Genomic DNA, 13,215 nt, shown 5'->3' on the forward strand with positions numbered 1-13,215 from the left:
GAGCCCCGCGCCCGCCCCCCTCGGCGACCCCCGCCCGGCCCCCTCCGCGGCGCCTTCCGCGGCCCGCCCCCCGCTAGTGCAGGGAGGCTTGGGAGCGACGCCCTGCGCCCTCCCTTCGGTGACCCCCGAACTTTACTTCTCCGGCGACCCTTGCGCCCGCGCTTCTCGGCGCCCCCCGTAGCCGCCCCTCCCTCCGTGACCCTCCTCCGCCGGGGCCGCGGCCCTCCCTCTCCGGCGGCGCGACCCCGGGCTGCGTGGCGACGCCTGCCCTTTCCTCCTTCCCTGGCTCCTGTGCCCGGCTGCGGCCGGCAGCGCCCCGGGACGGGCAGACCCTGCTGATCCCCGCGGCTTTGGGCTGGGGGCCGAGTCCGCAGAGCATGTTGGGTGGGCGTGTCGCCTTGTGCCTGCGTGGGAACCTGGTCTCCGAGGACAGGCGGACGGGAGGACGAGGGCAGACGTGGCCTCGGCCCCACAGATGCAGAGGGCAGCCTGTGGGGTGCGGGGGCGGTGATGCCAGCCCCGGAGCCCTGAAGCGGGTGGCTGGCGGGTCCGGAGTCAGGCGGGGGGTGTGGACAGCCAGGCGGGCGCTCCCGGGAGGCCGTGGGGTGTCTGTCTGCATAACCTGATGAGCGGTCTGAAAAGGAAGACAATCAGAGTCTGTGCGAAGTGTGTCGGGGCACCCCCAGCCTCTGCTTCCCACAATGGACGTGAGTCCCAGCGGCTCTGGGCGTCCTTCCTGCCTGCCCACTGCCCGGCCGGGCTGGGTTGGTGCTGTGTATTTGCACCCGGTGCGGAGGGTGTTGACCCCGAAGCTGGCCAAGGTGAAGATTGCTGGCACTTTGGGGGGTGTGAGTGTGTCACAGCCCGGCTCGGGGCTGGTGTTGAACGGACTCTCGCTGCTGCCAGGCACGCTGGATCTTCCCCGCAGATGCTTTGGAAAGACTCAAGGAAGATGGGGCTGGGGCCCTGGGGGCCGCAGACCCTGGAGGGAAGGAAGATGGCCACCTGTCGAAGGCTTGATACCCCAGATGGTTCTGAGGCCATCCTTGGTTGGGATGGGAGGCCCGGCCCTTCCTCCAGGCGGGGCAGTGGAGGGCTGGACCTGACCTGCACTTCGCTTTTCCCTGCTTGCCTGGCTGTGGGGGGCGCTTGTGAGCAGGGTGGCTGAGCGCCCCTGTCTCTGAGGCTGAGACCTGGGGCCCATTGTCTGTGTTCTTTCTTCCCAAGCCCCTGGACTTTCCCAGGGGAGGCCCCAGAGGTGGGTGATGGCTGCTCAGGGCTTTCTGCTCTGGGCCACGGTCCCCCTAGGACATCCATCTCCGGAGCCCTCAGAGAGAACTCTGAGTATGAACTCTCGGCACTGGGGGGGCGGGCCAGGGAAGGCAGGGTCGGTGAGTGGCCCCAGGGCCCCACATGGTGGGGAGGATGCAGCCAGGCACCCGACAGACCCCCGAGGACACCGACCTGGGACAGGCCGCTGTGGGGAGTAGGGGGAGGCACGCTGGGGTTTCAGAGGGCGGGAGGGCGCTTTTGTTTAACTCTGAGGATCTGAGCAGACATCTGTTCATACCTGCCTGAGCCAGCACCTGCCTGGTGGGTGGGTGGGTGTGGGTGTGTGTGTTGTGTGGGGACATCTGTGTTTTGGCAGAGGGGCAGGGGGACCAGATTTCCAGGAGAGCCTGTCGGAGTGCAGAAGAGGTGGTTCCTTTGAAGTCCAGGGTGGGGTGGAGCAAGCCACAAGTGTGCAAGGCAGCCCAGAGCCAGTGTCCTCCAGCTGCGTGACCTTGGTTCAGTCACTGCCCAGACCTGGAGGGACACCGAGGCTGGCTCCCCATGCTCTGCAGGCCTGGCCCAGCTTAGTTCTAGCAAAGTGTCAGAGGCCCCTCCAGCGAGGGCCAGGCCGGAAACGCTGACCAAGCGAGCTCGGCCGGGAATAAAGAGGCAACTGTGTCCAGTCCCCAGAGGCCGCCTCCCTCCCAGGATGGCCTCCTCTGGATAAGAGGCCTTTAGGGCTGCAGGGCGGGGGTGGGGATCTGCTTGTTCTCCTGTGCTGAATGCGGTGGGGGGGCAACGTCACCTACAAGTGTAAACACACTGCGGGGCTGGCATGCAGAGTGGACACGTATGCAGCGTGTGCACCCACATGGGAGGGTGTCCACGTGGATACGTGTGTCATGTGAACATGCGTGTGCGTGTCTGCGTCTGCTCTTGCCTCCACGCGTGTGAGTGAGCTGCGTGTGCCTTTGTGTGTACATGTGTATCATGTGTGCGCATGCGAGAGCGTGCATCACGTGTGTGGGATTTGTCACGCGCAGGTTTGGAGTGTCTCAGCCATATTCCCGCAGCCGGGGGCCGTGTGGTCGATCGGCGGGGGGGCTGGGTACAGCAGAGCCCCAGGGAGCCGAGAGCGTGGCCCCCCAGACCATTCCAGGCCCGGCCGGCCTCCTGCTCGCCTGCCCCCTGCCCTGTTCTGCCCGGACCTGAGTGCCGCCTCGGGTCCCGGGGTCTGTGGCGTGCCTCTCCCCGAGTGGACCCCACTCCCTGTCCCTTGGAACGGCCCTCCCGCGCTCCTGCTGTGCAAACTTCCTCCATCTTCTTGCCCTTGGGCACAGCTAGCCCGCAGATCCCTGCTTCCCTTGCTGCCAGGCGGGTGACTTGGGTGAGGGCGAAGACTGATTTCTGATGCTCAGGCCCCATCGCCTGCTGTTCTGGCTTGCCAGGCCCCCAGGGGAGGCAGAGATAAGACTTGTCATTTGCTTGTGTACTACCACGTGGATGGACCTCAAAACTCGACGCTCAGGGAGGGAACCAGACACAGAAGGCCACACGGGGTGTGAGTCCACGTGGGTGACACATCCGGAACAGGCTCATCCGCGGACGGGAAGGGCGCTCCTGGGGCCGGGGCTGGGGAGTGACAGCTGATGGGGACGGGGTTTCTTTTGAGCTGATGGAATATTCTGGCTCTAGGTAGAGGTGATGGTTGCACAACTCTGTGAATGTACTGAAAACCACTGAGTTGTGTACTCTAAATATGTGAAGTGTATGGTTTGTGGTTTGTGCCTTCACAAAACAAGAAAGCATTTAAACAAAGGCAAGGCCTGTCCTTGCCGCTCTGATGCCCGTGTGCCGGGGCGTGAGCCGGTGTCTCGGAGTGGGTCCCGAGCGTGGCCCTCTGCTCCCGGCTCATCCAGGCACCGCTGGGTTGTCAGGCATCTTCTGGCCCCGGGAGGAGGACAGAGGAAGTGCCATCCCCCCATTGTGTGGGGGCTGGGAGCCCCTCACCAAACTCCAGCTCTGCCCCGAACCACTGCCATGGGTGGACGTGGAGGGTGTTGTGTAAGAAGTAGTCCTGGGGGCGTTTGGACTTCTGGGGTTGGGTGCCTTGGGTGGGCCCTGATTGCCTGGGGACGCCCCCTGAGGCCAGGTGACCCCAGTGACTTCATGCCAGAAGGTCCCACCTCCTTGGTCAGCTGCAGCGGTGCCCCCCACCATGCTACCCACGGCCTGCTGGACGGGGCCATGGCCTAGGGAAGCCAACAAGGCGCTTGTCGGGGAAGGGCATTTATTTGGCCCCTGCTGTGTGATGGGGGACGTGTTTGGCCTCCTTACCTCCCTGGGGGCTTGTGGTCTGTCTGTGCGTCTCGGGTACCCCCTCGGAGCTGGGTGCCTGCAGAACCCTCCCGAGTTTCCCGCCCCTGGGGCCCCGCAGCAGGGGTGCCACCACCATTTACAGGAAGGGTCTCCTCACCCGCCAGCACTCTGGGCACACAGTTCCCAAGGTTCCCGTGCCTTCCAGAACATGCTCCCTGGGTTGCGAACTGCTGCGGATGCTGTGTCCTTCCTTGTTGGGTGGTGCTGAGAGTCGGCGCCCAGATTCCCCGTCAGGATTGGCCTCTGTCACCTTAGGAAGAAATCCCTGAGTGAAACTGAAAGAGGCCTTCCTTGCCCTCGTTCCAAGGCCTGCTGTGTTTCAGGATCCACGTATGCCACGTTCTGGGAGGCAGGTCACCCCTGTTTCCTTGTAGTCACTGCCCGGAGGGTCAGAGGCCACTGACTGGTACTGGGATGGCAGGAGGAAGGGGCGGGTCCGGCCGCAGGGCTGCAACGGGCAGTAAACTTTTATGGCACTGACTCACCAGGTGGGGCAAACATCCCTGCCCCCGGGGTGGCCCAGGGGTGCCAGGAGTGGCCGGTGTCCCGCCCCCAACCTGCAGCCTGGAGTCTAGCCAGAGCGAGAAGGTGTCTTCCTCCGCACGTGAGGTAGGCTGAGGAAAGGCTGCCCCCGGCCCCCAGCTGCACCTGCCAGAGTCGGGTGTGGAGCTGGGAAGGTGGGCTCGTTGGTCTGGTCAAAGCCCTGTCTCCCCGCTGGGGCACCACAGGCATCCAGATCTATCTGTGGCCAGGTTTGCAGAGGGTCTGCACGGGCACCAGGTGCTTATTGGGACGGTTTCAGGGTGTCTGGAATGTCCTCTTTGGCCACTTGCCCTGGAAGCTGTGAAGCGGGCGTATAGGACCCCCTCCTTCCCCGCCTGGTCCCAATGTGGTTCTGAGCTTGGCATTTCCTGCAGCACAGGGCATTGGCGCCTCTCCTGGTGTTGTTCAGGCAAACACGAGCTGGCCAGGGGCATTTTCAGGGGGTTTTCATCAGATTCCGGCCCTCCAGGAGCTCGGCCCCCTGTTCTGAGGTTGGGGCTCAGAGGGAACCACCCCCAGGTCGCTGTCGAGAGGCTGTCAGGAGCAGCCTTGGAAAGGTTCTCGGTTGTCATGGGGTGGGGGTGGGGGCGAGGTGGCCCCACTGCCAGCATCGTGGGAACCTGGAGGAAGGCGCCGCATGCCCGGAGGGTGTGGACGTGATGGCTGGGTTGCCAACTTGGAGAAATCAGGGGCTGCCACCCCCCAACCTAGATCTGCCACTTCTCTTGAAGAACCAGCCCATCCGGACGCCCTGGGCCACATTCCTGCGGAGTGGAGGCTGTGCTGCCCCAGCCGGGCCCACCCCCACCTGACCCCTCTGAGGCCTTGGGGAAGCTCCCCTGAGAAGGGCTTGCTGGGGGCTTCTGTTTCCCAGAACCCGTTAGTGTGGGGGAGGCAGGGCCAGGCTTGCTGCCCGCCGGTCTGCTTATGCGCTACACACCCCCTGAGTTCTGCGGGCGGCTCCGTGATGGTCCCCGAGACCAGGTCCCTCAAGGCCCCTGAGATGGGGGTGACCCTGGACTCCCCAGGGGCCCAGCATCCTCACAAGGTCCTCAAAAGCAGAGAACTTTCTCCACTGGAGGCCGAAGGGGAGTGAGAGACTTAAGCTTGAGTGGGCCTCTGCGTCTGGCCGGTGACAAGGACACGGACCTTCTGTCCCGCTGACAGCTGTGTGAGCTGGAGGTAGACTCTCCGCAGAGCAGCCGGCATGAAGCCCAGGCCTTGTGAGGCCCAGAGCAGGGGCGGCAAGCCAGCCCGGACCCCTGTTCTGTGGGATGCGAGACAGTTCAGGCGTGCCGCTGTGAGCTGCTGAGTCGTGGTCGTCTGCCCCGGGAGAAGCAGAAACGGATCCAGGCTCTGTTAGCAGGTCTTGGGGTGCCCACTGCTGCGATGTGGGGGCCTCTGGCTCCTTCCCGGCGGTGGGCACAGGGTCCAGTCCGGTGCTGGTGTTCTCTAGGGATGGAGCATGTGAGACCGTCTAGCACAGTTGCTGTGCCCGAGGCCAGCCCGGAGCTGGGAGGAGTCTTCCTCCTCCTGCAGGACACCAGCCGCTCTTTGGGTTTGGGCGAAGGTCCCACGTGATGTTCTTGCTACCAGGCTGGACTGAAGGAGGCTGAGGGGGGTGCCGATTGGTCAGGCTGCTCACCTAGGACTAGCTCGCCCAGCCGTGGGCGGCAGTAGCCCCTCTCCTGCCCAGGGCTCTCTGAGGGGCCAGGCAGAGAGACGTGGCACACCGGCCAGCCTGAAGCAAGCCCAACAGCAAGCAGGGAATGGCAGCAAGCCCCAGCGGGGACAGACGGACAGAGTAGGCACATTGGTGTCAAAGGACCAGGACGTCTGGGTCCAGTGGGATTTGGCCTAAACCTGCTCAGGGGAAGAAGATGTGGGTGTTGGTGGAGACCACAAGCTCAGTGTCTGTAACGCCTTTTGAAAACCGCGAGTAAACACAAGAGCCGAGTAGACACTTCCCAGGAGAAGCCACATGGAAGGTGCTCAGCGCCTGTAGGAGGTGTTGGTGTGGACAGAGCTTTACGGTCTGCCACCACGGAGGGTGGGTTAGCAGGTGCAGCAGCTGGGACGCTGTCCCTGCCAGTGGGCAGGCGGGTCGGCACCGCCCCCTTGGGAAACCATTCGGCTCTCCCTGCTAAGGCTGAACTAAATCTGGAAGTGGGGGGACCCGTGGGGCCCCTGAGACCCAGGCTCAGATGCCCCCAGCCATGACTGAGGAAGCCCCAGGTTCTGGTCCCCATCTCCTCTGGGCCATGTGCCCCCAAAGCTGTGCCCTTGGGGCTGGCGGCAGATGCAGTGACTGGCCCCCTAGGGCTGCACGCCTCTGGCATGTCCTCATCAACTCCCGTGCGGCTGCTCAGGCACCCGCCTCACCACAGGGCTATCGGAGTGTCATTCTGCCTTGCCCGTCACGGGGCCGTCACGGCGGCTGGTCTCTGCTGGACGAGCGGATGGGTCTGTGGGCCCACGGCTGCCAGAGGCAGACAGCGAGCCACCGGCGACCCCAGATCTGCCTCCAGAACCCAGCTGCAGGCTCCCCGTGTTTTCCCCGGGGGTTGCTGCCACTCCGTCGGTCGAATCCATCCGGGATCGGTTCTGCTTCCCCGTTGCGCCGTGTATGAGGAGAGCACTAGCACCTGCTGTGTTTGCGGGGTCTGGGTCTGTCTTAGGCACGTGCCTGTCCCTGCACTCCGCTCCTGGGGTGGCGTGCAGGGCCCTCTGGGTGTCCCCCACATGGTCCAGCTCTGCCGCTTCTGCTCTCGGGGGTCGGCCTGGGGGAATGGGCTGTGTGGTGGTCCTCCTACCGGGGCCACCTCTGCTCACCGTCAGCTTCCTGGTCTTGCATTCAGCCATGTGTTGACCATGCCAGGCCACAGCTGAGGTCTCTGGTGTGGAAGAAACATGGGGTCTCCCTGCCCAGCCCAGCGTGGCGACCGCCTGTGCCGTGGCCTACAGTGTCCCCCCGCCCCCGTGCCTGTCCCCAGGATGGCACTTCCTTTATGTCCCAGCTGGATGGGGGGTTTTGCAAGAGCCCCATCAGTTGAGACACTGCTCCTGGGGGCGGGTCTGTGGGGGATCTCTGGGGTCCTGCAGGCTACCTTTCACTGCATTGAGAACAGAACTGGAAATCCAACCCTTGGACGGCTGTGCTCTCTAATGGGGATCCTGGGTGCGCCCCCCTTGTCCTTCTTGTCCCAGATGGAGGGGCTCCCCCTTCCTGCCCTGCCTGCCCTGTGCACAGGGGGCTAGGGCCCCTGCCTGCCTTTGGCATCCCAGAGCTGCTGCGTTCCACATGCCTCCTGGGAACTCTGTGGAAATCTGGGGTCATGTGCTTGGTGCCAGCCTCGCCCGCAGCTCCTGGTCAGCAGTGCTCCCGGCCCCCAGGGGTCACAGGGATCTGGGCTGAGGGTTGGGGTGGCTCCAGCTGGGCTTTGCTTCTCCTCCAGTCCTAGTGTCCTGGGGTGGCCTTAACAACTGTCCACACGCTGGGCCGCTTAAACCACAGGACTTTATGCTCCCCAGTCCTGGAGCCCAGAAGTCGGAGGTCGAGGTGGGGCAGGGCCACGCTCCCTCCGGGGGCTCCGGGGGACGGTCCTTCCTGGCTCGCCCAGCTCCTGGGGGCTCCAGGCGTCCCTCGGCGTGCGGCCGCATCGCTCCCGTGCCTGCCTCGGTGGTCACACGGCCATCTCCTCTGTGTCTGCCTCCCCCACCCCCTGCCCCGTCCCGATCCTGGGACCTTCCCTCAGAGCCAGGTGGAAGGGTGGCCAGAGAGGCTGCCATCTTGTGCCCAGTGGGACACAGTTGTGCCATCTTGTGCCCAGTGGGACACAGCAAGTCCCCGCTGCCCAGAGACACAGTTCCGGGGGCAGCCTCATCCTGGCCTGGTGGGGTACAGATGAGGGACCGAGCAGTGGTGGGCCGGCGGGCCGGGCGGTCAGTGGGGTCAGGACAGCCCGCTCAGTGTTTGGGGGGCTGGGCCAGCAGAGCTGGGGTGATGGCTGCGGGGGTCAGCAGAGAGGCCAGGTGCCTGCAGGTGCCTGCCGGCTAGGGGTGTGTCCAGGCTCAGGCTCTCCCAGGCCTTGGCCTCTTCCCACGCTGCACTGCCCCGTTGTCTTATCTGGGCCACTAATTCCTTGCTCTTTTCTTTCACAATGACTCATTCGAAAACCTGATCTCAAAAGGAAATTGTGTGAACGTAAACCACGATTGTGAAGCGCAGGCCTGTGTGAGCACCCACGCTTCACCTGTCGTGGGATGTTCTAAAAATACACCCTGGTCCCTCTGCACCAGCGCTGAGCTCTGTCCCAGCCAGGCACGGTCTGAGTTACGTCCCTCCATGCCCCGAGACCCCGCCTGGTACCCACTGGGGTTGGTCCCGAGGCAGCTGGAGCCTCCCAGGGACGACACATTCAGGCTTGGGGGCTTGGGGGCTCGGGCAGGGCTCAACGGGCAGCACTGCGGAGTGGGGGAGGTCAGCAGAGGCCGGAAAGCGAGGGGCCAGGCAGGTGGAGTCCGGAGGGTACACAGAGGGGGGCTGGCCCAGTGCCATGGGGGATGGGGAACAGGAAGCCTGCACCTGTGGAGGCTCTGCAGGGGGAAGAGGCGACATTGGACCTGGGTGTTGGAGGAGGGGGGCTCTGTAGGGTGGCCTCTGGGGGCATGGGGTGGTGGTGGGCACGGAGTGAGATTAATGCAACATAAAACTTGCTCTTTTGAAGTATACAGTTCAGTGTCTTTCACTATATTCTTAGTGTTATACGAATATCACCATGACCTAATTCCAGAACACTCCATCAGCCCAAAAGCAGTCCTGTCCCCATCGGCCGTCACCCGGCTGGTGGCCCCCACAAGCCCCCTTCCCGTCCGTGGATGAGCCTGTTATGGACGTGTCAGCCACGTGGACGCATACCCCGTGTGGCCGTCTGTGTCTGGTTGCCTCCCTGAGCATCGTGGGCTCGGGGTCCGTCCCCGGGGCCACGCGTGTGGGCGCCTGGCTCCTGCTCGCGGCCGATCACATGCCGTGTGTAGACAGACCACGTTGTGTTTATCGTCTCACCCACTGATGGACGCTGGCTGTTCTCTGGCTATTACGACTCCTGCCAGTGTGGACATATGTGGACAAGTGTTTTCATCTCTCCCGGTATTGGGAGCAGAGCCCCCCTGGGGGGAGCCCCCAAATCCAGGAGATTTCTGGGGCCTCCGTGAAGGCAGTGGTCACTTAAGTGGCCACTGGATTGTAGAGGCCTTGGGCTCTGCCGAGTGCCTGACCAGACTTGCCCATGGACCTCCAAATAACCCACTTCTCCTAATGAGCAAAACGGGGGTTCAGAGAAGCTAAGGTGCCCCTGAGTTGTTGGACAATGATCAGTTTGTTAGGCTGAGCTGGGTTTTGACCCCATCTGCATGACCCCAGAATCTTTAAAAGGCCGAGACCCTCAATCACCCATTAGCCATGTGTTTATCAGGATTTTCCACTCGCGGCTTCTGAGGCTGTGTCCCACTGGCCCCAGCCTGCAGGAGCCTGGAGGGCACGGGCAGGGGCAGGCCAGGGCCACCGAGGCCAGGGGAGGTGCCGTCCCGGCAACAGGTGTGAGCCCGTGAGCCCGCACAGCCGAGGAGGACAGCAGCAAGGCTTCAGGGCCCAGAAGCATCCCTCTCCTGGAGCTCAGGCCTGTGGGCCCCTTTTCTGGCCAGGAGCTCGGGGTAAGGGCAGCCCCTCCCCGCCCCCTGAGGGATTGCGTAAGCTGCCCGCGTGCGGACAGTGGTTACTGGAAGTCCTGAGGATTTCTTCATCCAGGGCTTGGCCGGGAGCGGCAGCTGCCTCCCCTTCCTGCCTCCCTTGGTGATTAACGTCCTCGTCCTTGGCCACGGCCTGCCTGAGGAGCCCGCGGGCCAGCCTGGGTCTGGGCTCCCAGCGGCCGTGGGCGGGGCCCAGGGGAGCCTAGGGCACAGGCCACGGGGCAGATGGAAATCGTGTGGGAAATCCTGTGCATCTGTTCTCAGCCCCTGTGGCATTTTCCGGGCCTGCTCTGCCTGCCTTCGAGGACGGGGACGTTCTCGATGGGGATGCTGTGTGTCTTTACCCCTTCCTGGCTCAGCTTGGCCCCGACTGCCCCCAGAGACCCTCCCGTGAGCCTAGTCTGGCTGCAGAGGGACAGGGTCGGCCCTCAGCTTGGAGGTGCTTGCCGGGTTGGATTTGGCCTCCCAGCCTCACAAAGCCAGGCCTTGGGACCGACTGAGGCTCCGCTGCTCACACCAGGGCCTGTGGCTCTCTTCGTGGGTGGCAGGAGCAGCCCCCCAGGGCCTGAGTTATTTGTTATCTGGTGGGCCAGGCAGCCTGAGATGGTCATGTGGACAGCAGGGGGGAACGTGGTGGAGCAGCCCAGCCGCCCTGGAAGGGCTGCCGCCATCCTGGAGGTCTGTCCCTGAAGCTCGTCTTCGTTCTGCCCCGGGCACTGCTCCTTGTGGCCAGGAGCCCCACTGCATGGCACTTGCTGCCTGGGTGGGACCTGTGGTCAGATGTCCAGTCCCAGTGTCCCCAGGAGGGACTGTCAGGCAAGGGTTGGGGCCTCCTAGGTGCTTGGCGCGTGGGGGCTGAGCCCAGGCCGAGAGGCTGCGCGAGCTTGCTCAGGCTGCCCTTGAGACAGAGGCCCCCTTCCACCCTAGCACAGCCCCTGCGAAGAGGCTGGGGCCGAGAGGGGTGCCCTGTAACACTGCAGTGTTAGGGGGGCCTCAGCTCCCACCCTCCTTCCTGAATGTGCAGCCTGCTGCCCTGACCCTACCCCCTCTGTGCAGGCCTGGCCTCAGCCCACTCGCCCTTGTCCCTTGTCCCTGGGGGTGTGCCCTCTCCCGTCGGAGCTCACAGGGTGACCTCGGGATGTGCCGCGTCTCTCCCCAGATCATGATGCCGCCACCGAGGAGCAAGAAGCCCAGATAGACGCCCCCGTGGCCTGGGTCGTGGAGCCACCCGATGCTGGCAGTGGGGCCCGCCATGGACGGGGAGTTTCCTCAGCATGAGCCCCCACCAGCGGGCAGCATCCTATACAGCCCACCCCCCCTGCAGACCCCGCTGTGCGGGTCCAGTGTCCAGGTGAGTGCTGGCCACTCCAGGGTCGGCCTTGGGATGGGATGCTGCCCTTGCGGATGCAGCTGCGGCCTCCCCTTCCAGGGCCTCGAGCGGATGTCCCAGCCCCTAGCTTTGCAGGCCCTTAGGGGGTGCCCAGCTGCCACCAAGTTTCGCAAACATGAGCCACCAGGTTGGTTTTGCCAAGATCATGACTGGCCCTCAGGGAGACGCTCAGGCCTCGCTGCTGTCTTCACCTGCAGGACAAGGGCTGGGATCTCCATGAAATTTATTTTATTTCAAGGTTTTTTATTTTCAATTTAACGGACTTTACGTCTTTTAAGATTTATTTATTTATTTGGGGGGGAGGGGCAGAGGGAGAGGAAGAGAGAATCTCAGGCAGACTCCCTGCTGAGCGTGGGGCTCAATCCCATGACCCTGAGGTCACGACCTGAGCCGAAATCAAGAGTTGGACGCTTAACCGACCAAGCCACCCAGGCGCCTCTAAAGTTTATGTCTTTTTTTTTTTTTTTAAGATTTTATTTATTTGATAGTGAGAGACACAGCAAGAGAGGGAACACAAGCAGGGGGAGTGGGGGAGGAAGAGGCAGGCTTCCCGCAGAGCAAGGAGCCCGATGTGGGGCTCGATCCCAGGACCCTGGGATCACGACCTGAACCGAAGGCATACACCTAATGACTGAGCCACCCAGGTGCCCCCCAAAGTTTATGTCTTAAGCAGTTTTAGATTTATAGGAAAATGGAACACAAAGTTTCCACATACCCCCCTTTCCCCATTGTTAACATTTTGCATTTTTTAATTTTTATTTTTTTAAAGATTTTATTTATTTATTTGATAGAGAGAGACAGCGAGAGAGGGAACACAAGCAGGAGGGGTGGGAGAGGGAGAAGCAGGCTTCCCGCCGAGCAAGGACCCTGATATGGGGCTCAATCCCAGGAGGCTGGGATCATGACCTGAGCCAAAGGCAGATGCTTAACGACTGCGCCACCCAGGCGCCCCAACATTTTGCATTAATGATCATGCTAAGTTGTTACAACTGACGGGCCAGTATTAGGACATTATGAACGACAGGCCGCAGGGGACACCAGGGCTCACTGTCGGTGCCGCGCACCCTGTGGGTTTGGACGAATGTCACGGGCAGCGATCCACCATCACAGCGTGGCACAGAGCAGTTCCTGGCCCTGCCGACCCTCCGTGCTCCGCCCAGTCACCCTCCCCCACCCCGGCCACCGCAGATCCTCGTTCCGCCTCCGCGGTTCTGCGGTTTCCAGAACGTCCTAGACCCGGAACCACACGGTGTGCGGCCTTCTCAGCCCGGCTGCTCTCACCCAGGGATGTGCCGCTGAGGTTCCTCCGTGTCTCTGCCTGGCTCGATGGCTCATATCTTTTCAGGGCTGGATAATATTCCCTTGTCCGGGTGGAGCCCGGCGCATTTATCCACTCGCCTACGAAGGGCATCTCAGTTGCTGCTGAGTTTTGACGACTGTGATAAAGTATCATAAGTAACAAAGCCACATAGGTTCCAGCCCAGCCTGCTCATGGCAGAGTGTACGGAGGGTCCAGAATTCTGTAGCAAGTCAGGCCTGGGGCCTGCCTTTCCTGGGGCAGAGCCGGGGTTCTTCCTGCTGGAGAAGAGCAAACTGTTTCTCAGTAGGGAGACTTGAGCTGCCAGGAGGGGGGAAGGAGGGGTGTCAGGGCACAGTGGTGGGGGTACACGTGGCTGGGGCTGCCATGGGGCCCTCCTTCAGGGAAGCGTCAGCTTCTTCCTTCCCCTCCGTCCTGCTGGCTTGGGGCTGGGAGGAGGCCAGGAGACAGGAGAGCGAGAATCAAGCTTGGGTTTCAGAGGGGCCAGGAAGTGGGGTCAGGCGCCGCTCAGGGTCAAATGCCCAGAATCATCAGGAGGCGTCGCAGGTCCGTCATCGGAGCGTGG

The 13,215-nt window shown here is 62.8% G+C and overlaps 1 protein-coding gene across 2 annotated transcripts in view; it reads left to right on the forward strand.

Moving 5' to 3' along the window:
- The window catches only part of SBNO2 (strawberry notch homolog 2), a 49,026-nt gene that overhangs the window by 399 nt on the left and 35,412 nt on the right, over positions 1–13,215 (forward strand). For both annotated transcript variants that reach the window (XM_034998719.1, XM_034998721.1), the window contains exon 2: positions 11,102–11,293. In XM_034998719.1, coding sequence (XP_034854610.1) covers positions 11,174–11,293 — 120 coding nt within the window. In that variant the 5' untranslated portion in view covers positions 11,102–11,173. The remainder of the gene's footprint in view (positions 1–11,101; positions 11,294–13,215) is intronic.

The sequence above is a fragment of the Mirounga leonina genome, unplaced genomic scaffold (genome assembly GCF_011800145.1).
Source record: "Mirounga leonina isolate KUSES-001 unplaced genomic scaffold, KU_Mleo_1.0 Mir_94, whole genome shotgun sequence".
NCBI classification, from domain to species: domain Eukaryota; kingdom Metazoa; phylum Chordata; class Mammalia; order Carnivora; family Phocidae; genus Mirounga; species Mirounga leonina.